General features: G+C 40.3%; 1 protein-coding gene across 7 annotated transcripts in view; it reads right to left on the bottom strand.

The window, feature by feature from the left end:
- sdk2a (sidekick cell adhesion molecule 2a) overlaps window positions 1-13,548 on the bottom strand; it is a 230,642-nt gene that overhangs the window by 21,940 nt on the left and 195,154 nt on the right. For 3 of the 7 annotated variants that reach the window (XM_067423667.1, XM_067423676.1, XM_067423708.1), the window contains 6 exons: window positions 7,004-7,190; window positions 4,968-5,105; window positions 2,892-3,074; window positions 2,674-2,799; window positions 2,425-2,589; window positions 2,190-2,330 (listed from right to left, as the gene is read on the bottom strand). In XM_067423667.1, the coding sequence (XP_067279768.1) occupies window positions 2,190-2,330; window positions 2,425-2,589; window positions 2,674-2,799; window positions 2,892-3,074; window positions 4,968-5,105; window positions 7,004-7,190 (940 nt within the window). The remainder of the gene's footprint in view (window positions 1-2,189; window positions 2,331-2,424; window positions 2,590-2,673; window positions 2,800-2,891; window positions 3,075-4,967; window positions 5,106-7,003; window positions 7,191-13,548) is intronic. The other 4 variants (XM_067423686.1, XM_067423698.1, XM_067423717.1 and 1 more) reach the window with 2 other exon arrangements.

The following is a 13,548-nucleotide window of genomic DNA, read 5'->3' as shown; positions in this document are numbered from 1 at the left end:
TCTTGAGTAAGTGCACATGGTTTTAAAAAAAAAATCAATAGGAAATAAAGGGTAAGTCAAAAAAGAATTGCTCTTTTTTAACAGCCGTTACACACCGAGCTAAAGTTTGGCCGTCAACAACGTCAGGCAGATGTTGAACATCTGTCAGCTCAGTTTTTGCTGTGTGTTCTACACCTTCACCCCTAGTTGTCATAGCCTTAAATGGGCATTTTTGAGATATGAACAGATATGTACATCCCTGAAAACACTAAAAGCACTCACACACTTTAACAATAAGTGAACATTTTTGCGTTTTTTATGAACAATTTCGTTCTTTCAGTTTGAAGAGTACATGCATGGATCCAGAGTGTGTGATTGGCTACGGACACGATTTTTGTGATCCAGTTCTGAGTGTTTCAATCCAATCACTGAGCCGTAGTAAATGCATGAGATCACATTACAGCCACATATTTAAGTTCCTTCACCTCTGCCTGTTCAGCACTTTGGTCAGACACATGGGTAAGTGTACGTGTCCTCAACACATTAGCTCACAAGTGTAGTTTAATTTTCCCACGATTGTGTCAGAGCTGAAGTTTTACTTCCAACACATGGAAAATATGACTGTAACAATATTTAGTTTATCACAACACACGGAGCGTGGATGAGAGGGGTTTCGGCACGGAACACCCCGACAGGTTTAACAATGGTCGAAATGCGGATCATACACCATTTATGGACTTTTTCTAATATTTATGGACATATTTCATATACTCTAGTCCTCTAAACATGAACCAGCCCATTTAATCATCTCTTCAAATGAAATAAATGTGAAAATAAGGAGAATGATACAGCCTTACATCTGATCATGAATGTGATGACATGAGGAACTATTCTGATACACAGAAGACAGTAATGTAGAACAATGGACAAAAAGGTAACTGCATATATTTTTCCTCATTAAACTGACATTTCTTCATATTATTATTAAAGTATTTCGACTTATTATTACATACTGTACAGGTGCTGATCATATAATTAGAATATCATCAAAAAGTCGATTTGTTTCACTAAATAAATACAATAAAAATATTTCACATTTTTGAATGGGTTTTGTTTCACAATCCTCTCCAGGGTTTGCTTGTACACTTTTTTCTACCACATCTTTTCTTTTCTTTCACCTCTCTATTAATGTGCTTGGACACAGAGCTCTGTGAACAGCCAGCCTATTTTGCAATGACCTTTTTGTGTCTTGCCCTCCTTATGCAAGGTGTCAATTGTCATCTTTTGGACAACTGTCAAGTCAGCAGTCTTCCCCATGATAGTGTAGCCTACAGAACTAGACTGAGAGACCATTTAAAGGCCTCTGCAGGCGTTTTGAGTTATTTAGCTGATTAGAGAGTGGCACCAGCTGTCTTCAATATTGAACCTTTTCATAATATTCTAATTTTCTGAGATACTGAATTTGGGATTTTCCTCAGTTTTCAGTTTCAATCATCAAAATTAAAAGAAATAAACATTTGAAATATATCAGTCTGTGTGTAATGAAAGAATTTAATATACAAGTTTCACTTTTGTAATAGAATTAGTGAAATAAATACACTTTTTGATGATATTCTAATTATATGATCAGCACCTGTATATTATTAGACCTTTTAAATGCATTTATCCATCGTTCTTGAGAGTTTGTTGTCATATAGGATTAGATTTTTAAAACGCATCAAGGCGCTCTCAACTCAGGTCTGTGTTTTATTGGTTGTTGTCTCGCTTTTCCCACCCTCTACTCTTCCATTTTTCCACAGCTTTACATGCCATTTTGTTGAGTTTTGTTTGAAACTAACTCAAGAATAGTGAGAAAAGTCTTGACGGTAACCTTCTTTCCCAAGCTGAGAGAAGACATGAGATGATGAGTGATGTGATTTGGCTCAGAGCAGCAGACAGCTTCCCTCTGAAGGAGCCAAATGAGTCAGCAATCATTTTGATAGCAATGACCACAACCGAATGAAGCAAGCACACTGCTATTGATTCTTTGTGCATCTCAAGTGGAAAATCACTTTTTCCCAGAGCACCATAACGATACCCACCAGTGATGAGAAAATAGAGCTTAATTTGAGTCCATCTCACATTAGTCAGGTGAGTCAGCAAAAAGAGACAGCGCAATCAGGGAGAGACATTATGGATCTATGTTGAGTGTTTTTGGCTTATCAACCCACCTGAGTCTGTTTTCTTGGTGTATTTTTTGCTCTGACCTCGTATGATGAGGATGAAGATGAGCAGAAGGATGAAAATGAGGCCCACGAGAGCAATGACCACCAGAAACCACCATTCCTCATAAAAGGGGGAGACCTTTTGGGCTGGAAAAAAGAGAAAAGAAGCAGAAAAATGGTTTTCCACAATGTAACACAAAAGCGTTTAGCCTTTCTGGCATGCTTGTTGAAGTTCACTCACCTGATATTGAAGGAGATGGGGCACTTGGAGAACCGTAGCCATAGTCATTCACCGCGATGACACGGAAGTCATAGGTGACCCCTTCTCTGAGAGTATCCAGGTTAAGAGTGTACGACGTCACCTCTTTAGGGATGTCTTTGATTAGAATATCCCACAGTCCTTCATCTGTTGGTGGAGAGATGCCATTATTCACTCTGTATTGACATAAAACTCTGCCTTTTTTAAACAATTTCTGTTTCTTCAACTCACCAGATGGTCTTGCCTCTATAACATAGCGTGTGATGGGAGCACGGCCAGGGTCACCGCTGGACCAGTGGAGAGTGAGGGCCGAGCCATAACGAGAAATAAATGGCTCTCCCGGAGGTCCAGGAGCACCTGTCTCGTGAAATAGGCCAATAAGACACTTCAGCTTTAGATTTATTGGTGTCACAATATAGCAAACATGGCTAAATGTGAGGAAACAAGACCTTCTCCGGGGCCAGTGGTGATGTTGGCCTCGACCTCTGGTCCATAGGTAAGGGTTTTAGCGCGGATGCGGAAGTTGTAGGTCACTCCATCTGCCAGGTCCTTGATTTTCATCCACAGGGGGGCGCTGCCCTTCACATCCACTGTGACAATCTTACTGACACCTGAAGTGTGAGGAGAGGAGTCTGTAGAGGAAACACTCAAACTCTAGATACCATGCTAGAGTAAAACACTAACAATGTGTTACAAACACATACACATACAAACACTAATTATTACACAGCTTTTGATTATTGACCATTCCATTTTTTTTTAAGACTTATTCCAAAAATGTTCAAAAAACGTCTACAAATGAACTCTTTCCCAGCCATTGACGGACATTTCTGTAATTTATGAAACAATCCGTGTTTTCACTGTTATGCGGTAGGGTGTGCTTTTATGCATCTTCAGAATAAAGATTCTCCGGATCAAAACACAGGTGAAAAAGAAGCAGAAACAAGCGATATCATTCAAATGTTAGCAGATGTATATGTAAAATAATGTGCAATATTAAACAGCATATAAATCAAAACTTCCTAATGTTACAGAATGAAAAGACCCAGGATGAGGTCTAGGACTGTGAAGCTTTGGGGTGTTGATGTACTCTACTCCATCTCTCTCTTTTCTTAAAATGTTGCTTTTGTGAAATGATCAAAAATTGCCGGGATAGAGTTAAGGTTTGAAAATGCATCCATCTATCTGATATTCATGATTCATCTTAATATTTGCATATTGAAAAAGTATTGTTTTCTTTCTTATATACATTTGCATACTGACTTGTGACATGGTCTTGTCTTCCGTTTAACCGTCATTTCTGTTCTGTTTAATCATTCAAAGCCACCTTCATGTTGCACAGTGACTGTAGGTACATTTTGAATACTATGCAAATTTATGCAGTGGTATCCAGATTTTCTGTATGCATAGCATACCTGGTTGATCTTCTACATTTGCTGAAAGCAGGCATCTACCGTGTTTACTGTATTCAGTGTGTTCACAGTATTCCTAAACATTGATTCATTGAATCCAGTGGGTTTTCCAACAGAAAACAAGATGTGCTCTCAGTGTCACTAAAATGGCAAATTGTTTCTTATGCAGCATTTAATTTATGCAGAAGTAAATATTAAAAGATTTTACTGCAGAGCAAGAACTGAACACAATCAAATATTCCTGTCACTGTCACTTGATGGTGGATCTGATGAAGAAGCTGTCAGCGATCTAAATATTGATTTTAAAGATGATATAATTTTGAGAATATGTTTGAGATGGTGAATATGAGGCAGATGCTGAATGTACTGGGAAATGAGGATGGTATAAAACATCTGAACCCTTACAAGCTCCAAAAGATAACAAAATGTGCTTTATTTTATTCTTTTGTAATTGTTAGGTTAATATCAGGAGAGTATTATATTATCACAAGACGTAGAGATCAGGGTGTTAGATACAGATCCGGGTCATTAAAGTTCTGAATATTTTATAATGATTGACCAAACATTCATGCATTTAAGGCTTAAATTACATGTTAAAATTCTTCTGTTGCTTTGCAAACACAGGCTTTGCTTTCAGAGTTTTACACTCAAATTCACATATATGTGTGAACACTGAACAAGGTCATGCTCTAGGGGTTAAACTAACAGAGAAAGTTGGGCTTTTTTCTTTGAAGCATATCTTCCAGATACGGGCCCTTGGTAAACAGCAGCCCAGCACATCTGGTTTCCCCCCGAAGGCTTGACCACTCTGGAGCCATAATGGGACCACAGTAATTCCCTCTCTGATCCCAATTATGGTGGAATTTGGCCAATGCACCACACTTGGCAATTTTTTAACCATGCCTTGCTCAATAACAGGGCAAAGGGAGGGAAACTTCCCAGAGGAATGCCATTCATTTCACGCCAAAAAAAACCTCATCTTGAACACATTTGGAGAGCAAATTTCAGACATGTGTAAGCTTAAAAAAGCATGACAGGCCTAAAATGGTGTAAATCAGCTGCTGACTGAAGGCTACCTCAATAATTTGCTTTTACTGTGGTGTAGTTTCTCACCATCCACAGGCGTGCAGGGCTCGTAGACCACGCGGTATCCCTCCACGATGCCATTGGGCTGCTTGGGCTCACCCCAGGACATGTTGACCGAGGTGGTGGTGAGTTCACTGAAGTGGATGAAACTGGGAGCGCTTGGAGCTGTGGAGTAAAAGAGCTCTCATTAAACATCTAATACGGTTTCATGAAAGTGCATTATGATTATATGATTTCAATAAATCTAGTCGGGGTCCAAAAATAAAGGGTTAGTTCACCCAAAAATGAAAATTCTGTCCTTAATTACTTACCCTAATGTCGTTCGACACCTGTAAGACCTCCGTTCGTCTTCGGAACACAAATAAAGATATTTGTGTTGAAATCCGATGGCTCAGAAAGGCCTTCATTGACACCAATGTAATTTCCTCTCTCAAGACCCATAAAGGCACTAAAGACGTCGATACAAAGCCCATCTCACTACAGCGGCTCTACAATCATTTTATAAAGCCATGAGAATAGTTTTTGTGTGACTTATATAGTGATGGGCCAGTTTCAAAACAAAGTTTCGAACTGTTATGAATCAGTGAATCGATTCATGATTCGTATCCGTTATGAACTGCTGAAATCAAGTGACTTTGGCGATCTGAATCCTGAATCGATTCACTGATTCATAACGGATTGAAGCTTTGTTTTGAAATCGGCCCATCACTATACAAGTCATTATTTAGTTGTTGTTTTTTTGTGCACAAAAACTATTCTTGTGGCTTCATAAAATGATTGTAGAGCCGCTGTAGTGAGATGGGCTTTGTATCGACGTCGTTAGTGCCTTTATGGGTCTTGAGAGAGGAAATGACATTGGTGTCAATGAAGGCCTTTCTGAGCCATCGGATTCAACACAAATATCTTCATTTGTGTTCTGAAGATGAACGGAGGTCTGATGGGTGACATGAGGGTCAGGGATTAATGACATAATTTTCATTTTTGGGTGAACTAACCCTTTAAAGCTTGCCAAGAACCAAACGCGAGTAAAATTGACCTAGGTGAGTAAATAAAACATGTACGGTTGGTAACTGCTTTAAGAACTGGAACATAATACACGGTATAAATCAAAATGCAGATCAATAATCAGAATTTTGCTGAAGTAGGTGATGTGAGTCTACTAAAGTTTTGTAGCTTTTGATAAAAGACGCTTCAGAAAAAAAACCGATAACAGCTTTTACCTCAGGCAATAAATGTATCAGGATTTTATCTAGGATGCCTGTTTTCCTCAAAAAATGCAGTTGTGAAGTTTTCTTGGACTTTCTTGGACTGAAACAAAAGTGATGGAAAGAAACAATAAGTCTACACGTTTTTTAACAGCTGCACCCACTATCTGGCAGGTGTGGCAAATATATTCTTGCCCCTGGACACAGCTAGATTTAAAAAAAAAAAAAAAAAAACTTAAAAAGTACTTTTCAGCACATGTATATTTAAGCACTCTTCTCCTGTGAGAGGTCAGGGTAATGTTGCAGTAATGTAAGGAGTTAGTTTGCCCTCCGGAAGATTGGCACGGAGGCTTGTGTTGGCTCATCTCCCAGTGTCTTAGGGTAAGCTGAGCCAAGATTCGGTCTCGCCTGTACTGTTCTCATTGTTACTTCCTCACTACACTGTCACAGTCTTTAACGGAGCGGAAAAGGCTGAATTAACTTTTCTCAATCGCTTGGATCACAGTTCTTCTTATGCTGATCTGCCAAAAACACTTCCTCAATATGTGGCCCCGTTTTTCCAACCAAGTTCCCAGCTCCCCGTCCTAAACGAGCTGTCACGCGCTTCCGTCCCTACAGAATACCCCCCAGGATTCAGAGACAGCCCATTTCCTTCATAATCTAACACTATACCCCTCATGCAATCAATATGATGCGATCCGTCCAATTGAAAATGAATAACCTTTCCAGCTGGGAACTTTGGGAAAACAGTGGGATCAAATATCTCTAGACTCTTCTCCCAAAGCGGGTTTAGCATGAAGGTCACTTCACTGGTTTGCTCATTGATGTATTAGCATCGACTGGAGTCCCACGGATCACCTGCTTGCTGAGTGCGCCCTCTGGTGGGCAGCGAGCGCGGGCCGTCCCCTGCCGCGTTGAAGGCAGCCACGCTGATCATGTAGGTGGTGTAGCCCGTCAAGTTCTTCAGCTTCACGCTCAGCTCCGGCAGGAAGAGAGTGCGGAGTCGCTCGGTCTCATTCTGCAGCTGAAACTCCCAGTAATAAATCTAGCGAGACAAATTGTACAAATGAATAATTTTGGAAGGTATAAATCTGATGGGTCATTTAGCTTAATATTTTAGAGCAGCATTCCTTAAACTTTTCAGGCCAAGCGCCATGTCTGATTAAATCAGTCTATCAGACTAAGCATCACCTAGTCATTATTATATTCTATTATAATAAACAGAAGCCTATTCATGCAAGAATGTGGGCTTGTTTTAAGGCCTGTTCACACAAGAACAAAAACAATACATTTGCGTCCAAACCAAAGCACAATAATTAAATCTGATTGGCTGTCATTGGCTGTTTTTATTGTGGATCATCTAGGGAAAATTTGTTCTGAACGTTACTTTCCTGTTCTCATTGAATTAGAATGATTATTAAAACTTTATAGTAATAATAACTATCATTCAAGTTATTGTCCTTGGTGTGAAAGGGCTTTTAGAGAATTTAATTAGAGATATGCACTTTCTAGTACTTATTTAAATTGTAAGCTAGAAACATAAAGAATTTATCATTTTAGTACTTAATATTTGAAGGCCTTTCCTGACTTATATTTCAACCCGATAAAATATTTTAGAGCTTGCTTGGCATAACTAGAAAGATGTATAATCAGTATAAAAATAACCATATAATAAGACATATCTGAAATATCTTTCAGCAAATGTTTTATGCTTGTTTATTTTAAATAAGTCATCTTGGGGCCCCCTTGAAAGTTTGAAGAGAAACCACAGAAATATTTCAAAACATTTCTAAAAAAAAAAAAATATATATATATATATAAATTTTAAAACAATATATATACACACCGATCAGGCATAACTAATATTTTTTGGGCCGCTTTTTGCTGTCAAAACAGCCCTGACCCACCAAGGCATGGACTCCACTACACCCCCAAAGGTGTGCTGCGGTATCTGGCACAAAGATATTAGCAGCAGATCCTTTAAGTCCTTTAAGTTACAAGGTAAGCGACACACACACACACACACACACACACACACACACACACACACACACACACACACACACACACACACACACACACACACACACACACACACACACACACACACGGCCATCCACATGATGTAAAAGAAAATGGGATTCATCAGACCAGGCCACCTTCTTTTATTGATCCGTGGTCTAGGTCTGATGCTCACGTGCCACTGTTGGTGCTTTCGGCGGGGTCAGAGGTCAGCATGGGCACCCTGACTGGTCTGTGGTTATGCAGCCCCATACACAACAAACTGATGCTCTGTGTATTCTGACACCTTTCTATCAGAACCAGCATTAACTTCTTGAGCAATTTAGGCTACAGTAGCTTGTCTGTTTGATCGGACCACACGGGCCATCCTTCGCTCCCCACGTGCATCAATGAGCCTTGGCCGCCCATGTCAGGGGTTCTCCACTGTTCCTTCTTTGGAGCACTTTTGATAGATACTGACCACTGCAGACCAGGAGCTGCAGTTCTGGAGATGATCTGACTCCGTCCTCCAGCCTTCATAATTTAGCCCTTGTCAAACTTGCTCAAATCCATACTCTTGCCCATTTTTGTTAAACACTGTTGATATTTGTAATGACCCCAAACAAACCACCCCTCTCTTCATTGCTCTGCCCCAAAAATGCATGAACACACAATGCAAGGGTGGATGTCTCTTTATCATAAATGAAGCAAAGCAAAATAATGCTTTGTGGAAAATAAAACACAGATGACGCACAAACGACTCGAAACCATGTTACTCATGTATGGAGCAGAAACAACACAACCTCTGCGACCATTTTCAGGCCTTCCTGCTAAGGTCTCTCAAGCGCTGGAAAGCTCTTCTAATATTAACTTGGGTCCTAAAGCTCTTGCCTGATCATAAACCTTCTATTTCCATTATATTTCTCTGAGGCTTTCTCTTTTGTAATGTCTCTCTCTCAACCATCTCTGTTTTCTTCAAATCTCCCTCTTACTCAGCTAACTCTCCTCCGCTATCATGACTTGAGACGCCACCTACTGCTGATTGGCTAAAAGTTTGCTGTGGTGATTGGTCTGATGCACTGTCAACACGCTAACTGCACTTTAAAATTGCAGTGTGTAATTTATGCAACACTAGTGGCATCACAACAAACTGCAAAAACATCTTAAAAGGTAGTTTGTCAAGAAAAAAGAAAAAAAGTTAAATATTGGCTTGAAAAAGCCTCGACTGAAAGGTAAAAACTGTTTGGTGATAGGTTTGATGTTTAAAGGTTATATAAGCCTTTTATAGTTTGAATACTTGAGCAGCCTGAAGAAAGGTTTAAAAGTGTGAAGGTTACTTCAGAGTTGTCTGTTTGGGATTCCTGGCCAGCTTGAAGAGAATGGATTTGAAGGCTTGCTGGATGGGTTACTAATATTGTTTTAGTCGGTTACTAGGGTATGCTGGGTGGTTACTAATATTGTTTTAGTCGGTTACTAGGGTATGCTGGGTGGTTCCTAATGTTGTTTTAGTCGGTTACTAGGGTATGCTGGGTGGTTCCTAATGTTGTTTTAGTCGGTTACTAGCGTATGCTGGATGGGTTACTAATGTTGTTTTAGTCGGTTACTAGGGTATGCTGGATGGGTTACTAATGTTGTTTTAGTTGGTTACTAGGGTATGCTGGATGGGTTACTAATGTTGTTTTAGTCGGTTACTAGGGTACGCTGGATGGGTTACTAATGTTGTTTTAGTCAGTTACAAGGGTATGCTGGGTGGTTACTAATGTTGTTTTAGTTGGTTACTAGGGTATGCTGGATGGGTTACTAATGTTGTTTTAGTCGGTTACTAGCGTATGCTGGATGGGTTACTAATGTTGTTTTAGTCGGTTACTAGCGTATGCTGGATGGGTTACTAATGTTGTTTTAGTCGGTTACTAGGGTATGCTGGATGGGTTACTAATGTTGTTTTAGTCAGTTACAAGGGTATGCTGGGTGGTTACTAATGTTGTTTTAGTTGGTTACTAGGGTATGCTGGATGGGTTACTAATGTTGTTTTAGTCGGTTACTAGCGTATGCTGGATGGGTTACTAATGTTGTTTTAGTCGGTTACTAGCGTATGCTGGATGGGTTACTAATGTTGTTTTAGTCTGTTACTAGGGTATGCTGGGGTAGGTTGGGTGGTTACTAATGTTGTTTTAATCGGTTACTAGGGTATGCTGGGTGGTTACTAATGTTGTTTTAGTTGGTTACTAGTGTATGCTGGGTGGTTACTAATGTTGTTTTAGTCGGTTACTAGGGTATGCTGGGTGGTTACTAATGTTGTTTTAGTCAGTTACTAGGGTATGCTGGGTGGTTAATAATGTTGTTTTAGGCGGTTACTAGGGTATGCTGGGTGGTTGCTAATGTTGTTTTAGTTGGTTACTGGGGTATGCTGGGTGGTTACTAATGTTGTTTTAGTCAGTTACTAGGGTATGCTGGGTGGTTACTAATGTTGTTTTAGTCGGTTACTAGGGTGTGCTGGGTGGTTACTAATGTTGTTTTAGTCGGTTACTAGCGTATGCTGGGTGGTTACTAATGTTGTTTTAGTCGGTTACTAGGGTATGCTGGGTGGTTACTAATGTTGTTTTAGTCGGTTACTAGGGTATGCTGGGTGGTTACTAATGTTGTTTTAGTCGGTTACTAGCGTATGCTGGGTGGTTACTAATGTTGTTTTAGTCGGTTACTAGGGTATGCTGGGTGGTTACTAATGTTGTTTTAGTCGGTTACTAGCGTATGCTGGGTGGTTACTAATGTTCTTTTAGTCAGTTACTAGGGTACGCTGGGTGGTTACTAATGTTGTTTTAGTCGGTTACTAGGGTATGCTGGGTGGTTACTAATGTTGTTTTAGTCGGTTACTAGGGTATGCTGGGTGGTTACTAATGTTGTTTTAGTCGGTTACTAGGGTATGCTGGGTGGTTACTAATGTTGTTTTAGTCGGTTACTAGCGTATGCTGGGTGGTTACTAATGTTGTTTTAGTCGGTTACTAGGGTATGCTGGGTGGTTACTAATGTTGTTTTAGTCGGTTACTGGGGTATGCTGGGTGGTTACTAATGTTGTTTTAGTCGGCTACTGGGGTATGCTGGGTGGTTACTAATGTTGTTTTAGTCGGTTACTAGCGTATGCTGGGTGGTTACTAATGTTCTTTTAGTCAGTTACTAGGGTACGCTGGATGGGTTACTAATGTTGTTTTAGTCGGTTACTAGGGTACGCTGGATGGGTTACTAATGTTGTTTTAGTCAGTTACTAGGGTATGCTAGGTGGTTACTAATGTTGTTTTAGTTGGTTACTAGGGTATGCTGGGTGGTTACTAATGTTGTTTTAGTCGGTTACTAGGGTGTGCTGGGTGGTTGCTAATGTTGTTTTAGTTGGTTACTAGGGTATGCTGGGTGGTTACTAATGTTGTTTTAGTTGGTTACTAGGGTATGCTGGGTGGTTACTAATATTGTTTTAGTCGGTTACTAGGGTATGCTGGGTGGTTACTAATGTTGTTTTAGTCGGTTACTAGGGTATGCTGGGTGGTTACTAATGTTGTTTTAGTCGGTTACTAGCGTATGCTGGGTGGTTACTAATGTTGTTTTAGTCGGTTACTAGCGTATGCTGGGTGGGTTACTAATGTTGTTTTAGTCGGTTACTAGGGTATGCTGGGTGGTTACTAATGTTGTTTTAGTTGGTTACTAGGGTATGCTGGGTGGTTACTAATGTTGTTTTAGTCGGTTACTAGCGTATGCTGGGTGGTTACTAATGTTGTTTTAGTTGGTTACTAGGGTATGCTGGGTGGTTACTAATGTTGTTTTAGTCGGTTACTAGGGTATGCTGGGTGGTTACTAATGTTGTTTCAGTCGGTTACTAGGGTATGCTGGGTGGTTACTAATGTTGTTTTAGTCGGTTACTAGCGTATGCTGGGTGGTTACTAATGTTGTTTTAGTCAGTTACTAGGGTACGCTGGATGGGTTACTAATGTTGTTTTAGTCGGTTACTAGGGTATGCTGGATGGGTTACTAATGTTGTTTTAGTCAGTTACTAGGGTATGCTGGGTGGTTACTAATGTTGTTTTAGTCGGTTACTAGGGTATGCTGGGTGGTTACTAATGTTGTTTTAGTCGGTTACTAGGGTATGCTGGGATGTTACTAATGTTGTTTTAGTTGGTTACTAGGGTATGCTGGGTGGTTACTAATGCTGTTTTAGTTGGTTACTAGGGTATGCTGGGTGGTTACTAATATTGTTTTAGTCGGTTACTAGGGTATGCTGGGTGGTTACTAATGTTGTTTTAGTCAGTTACTAGGGTATGCTGGGTGGTTACTAATGTTGTTTTAGTTGGTTACTAGCGTATGCTGGGTGGTTACTATGTTGTTTTAGTCGGTTACTAGCGTATGCTGGGTGGGTTACTAATGTTGTTTTAGTCGGTTACTAGGGTATGCTGGGTGGTTACTAATGTTGTTTTAGTTGGTTACTAGCATATGCTGGGTGGTTACTAATATTGTTTTAGTCAGTTACTAGGGTATGCTGGGTGGTTACTAATGTTGTTTTAGTCAGTTACTTGGGTATGCTGGGTGGTTGCTAAGGCTTTGATAGATAGCCTTAGCCTGACAAGCCAGACCCACATCAAGATGTTTGGTCTGGAAACTCACCATAGACAGGGCTCAATCCGAGGGGCGGGATAAACGGTTGTCTTTCAAACTCCCTCTGCACGCGATAGGATAGCGCTACAACCAACCAGAGCAATGAAGGTGAAGCAGAGCTTGTTGATAGATTAAACATTCACCGTATCCGGTCGGCTAAACTCCGAACACATCTTCCCTTTTTAAGAATGACTTCAGTGCCGTTCTTTGTTCTTTTCTCAGAGAAAAGCTTAACTCCAAGTCTTCCAGAGTCGCGTTCAAAACTGATTCAAAAGACCGCCGTTCACCAGTTTCTGTGTTTACTAGAAGCACGCAAACGCAACTCGGCCGTCGTCATTATGGCCCCGCCCGCCGACTCTATACACTACGTGATTGGCCCGTCCAGATTGTGAGGAACACAGCTCAGAAGGGTATTGAGAGTTCCTAGACGACACTTGCGGGCAGATTAAATTTGCTGCCGCTAGGATGCGTCTAGATTTCTAGGCTAAGATGTCCTAGCTGATTGCGTGGGCATTGTTAAGCAGTTGCTAAGTCTTCTAAATAGTTGTCAGAGTTTGAAAGCTCTAAGGGGGCATATTACTTTTCCAAATTTCCAGGTTATTTATTTTTGAAAGAAACCCCAAGATTACACAATAAAGACCCGTTCACACCAAGGACGATATTTATAATGATAAGGATATACAGCAGTTTTGAAGATCTTGTATATGTAAGAGAACAGCAGAGTCCACACCACAACTAACATATCACCGAAGAACAATATCATTGGA

The sequence above is a fragment of the Pseudorasbora parva genome, chromosome 2 (assembly GCF_024679245.1).
Source record: "Pseudorasbora parva isolate DD20220531a chromosome 2, ASM2467924v1, whole genome shotgun sequence".
Taxonomy (NCBI): domain Eukaryota; kingdom Metazoa; phylum Chordata; class Actinopteri; order Cypriniformes; family Gobionidae; genus Pseudorasbora; species Pseudorasbora parva.
Note: the sequence above shows the minus strand (reverse complement) of the source record. Positions and strands in the feature narration are given on the sequence as shown.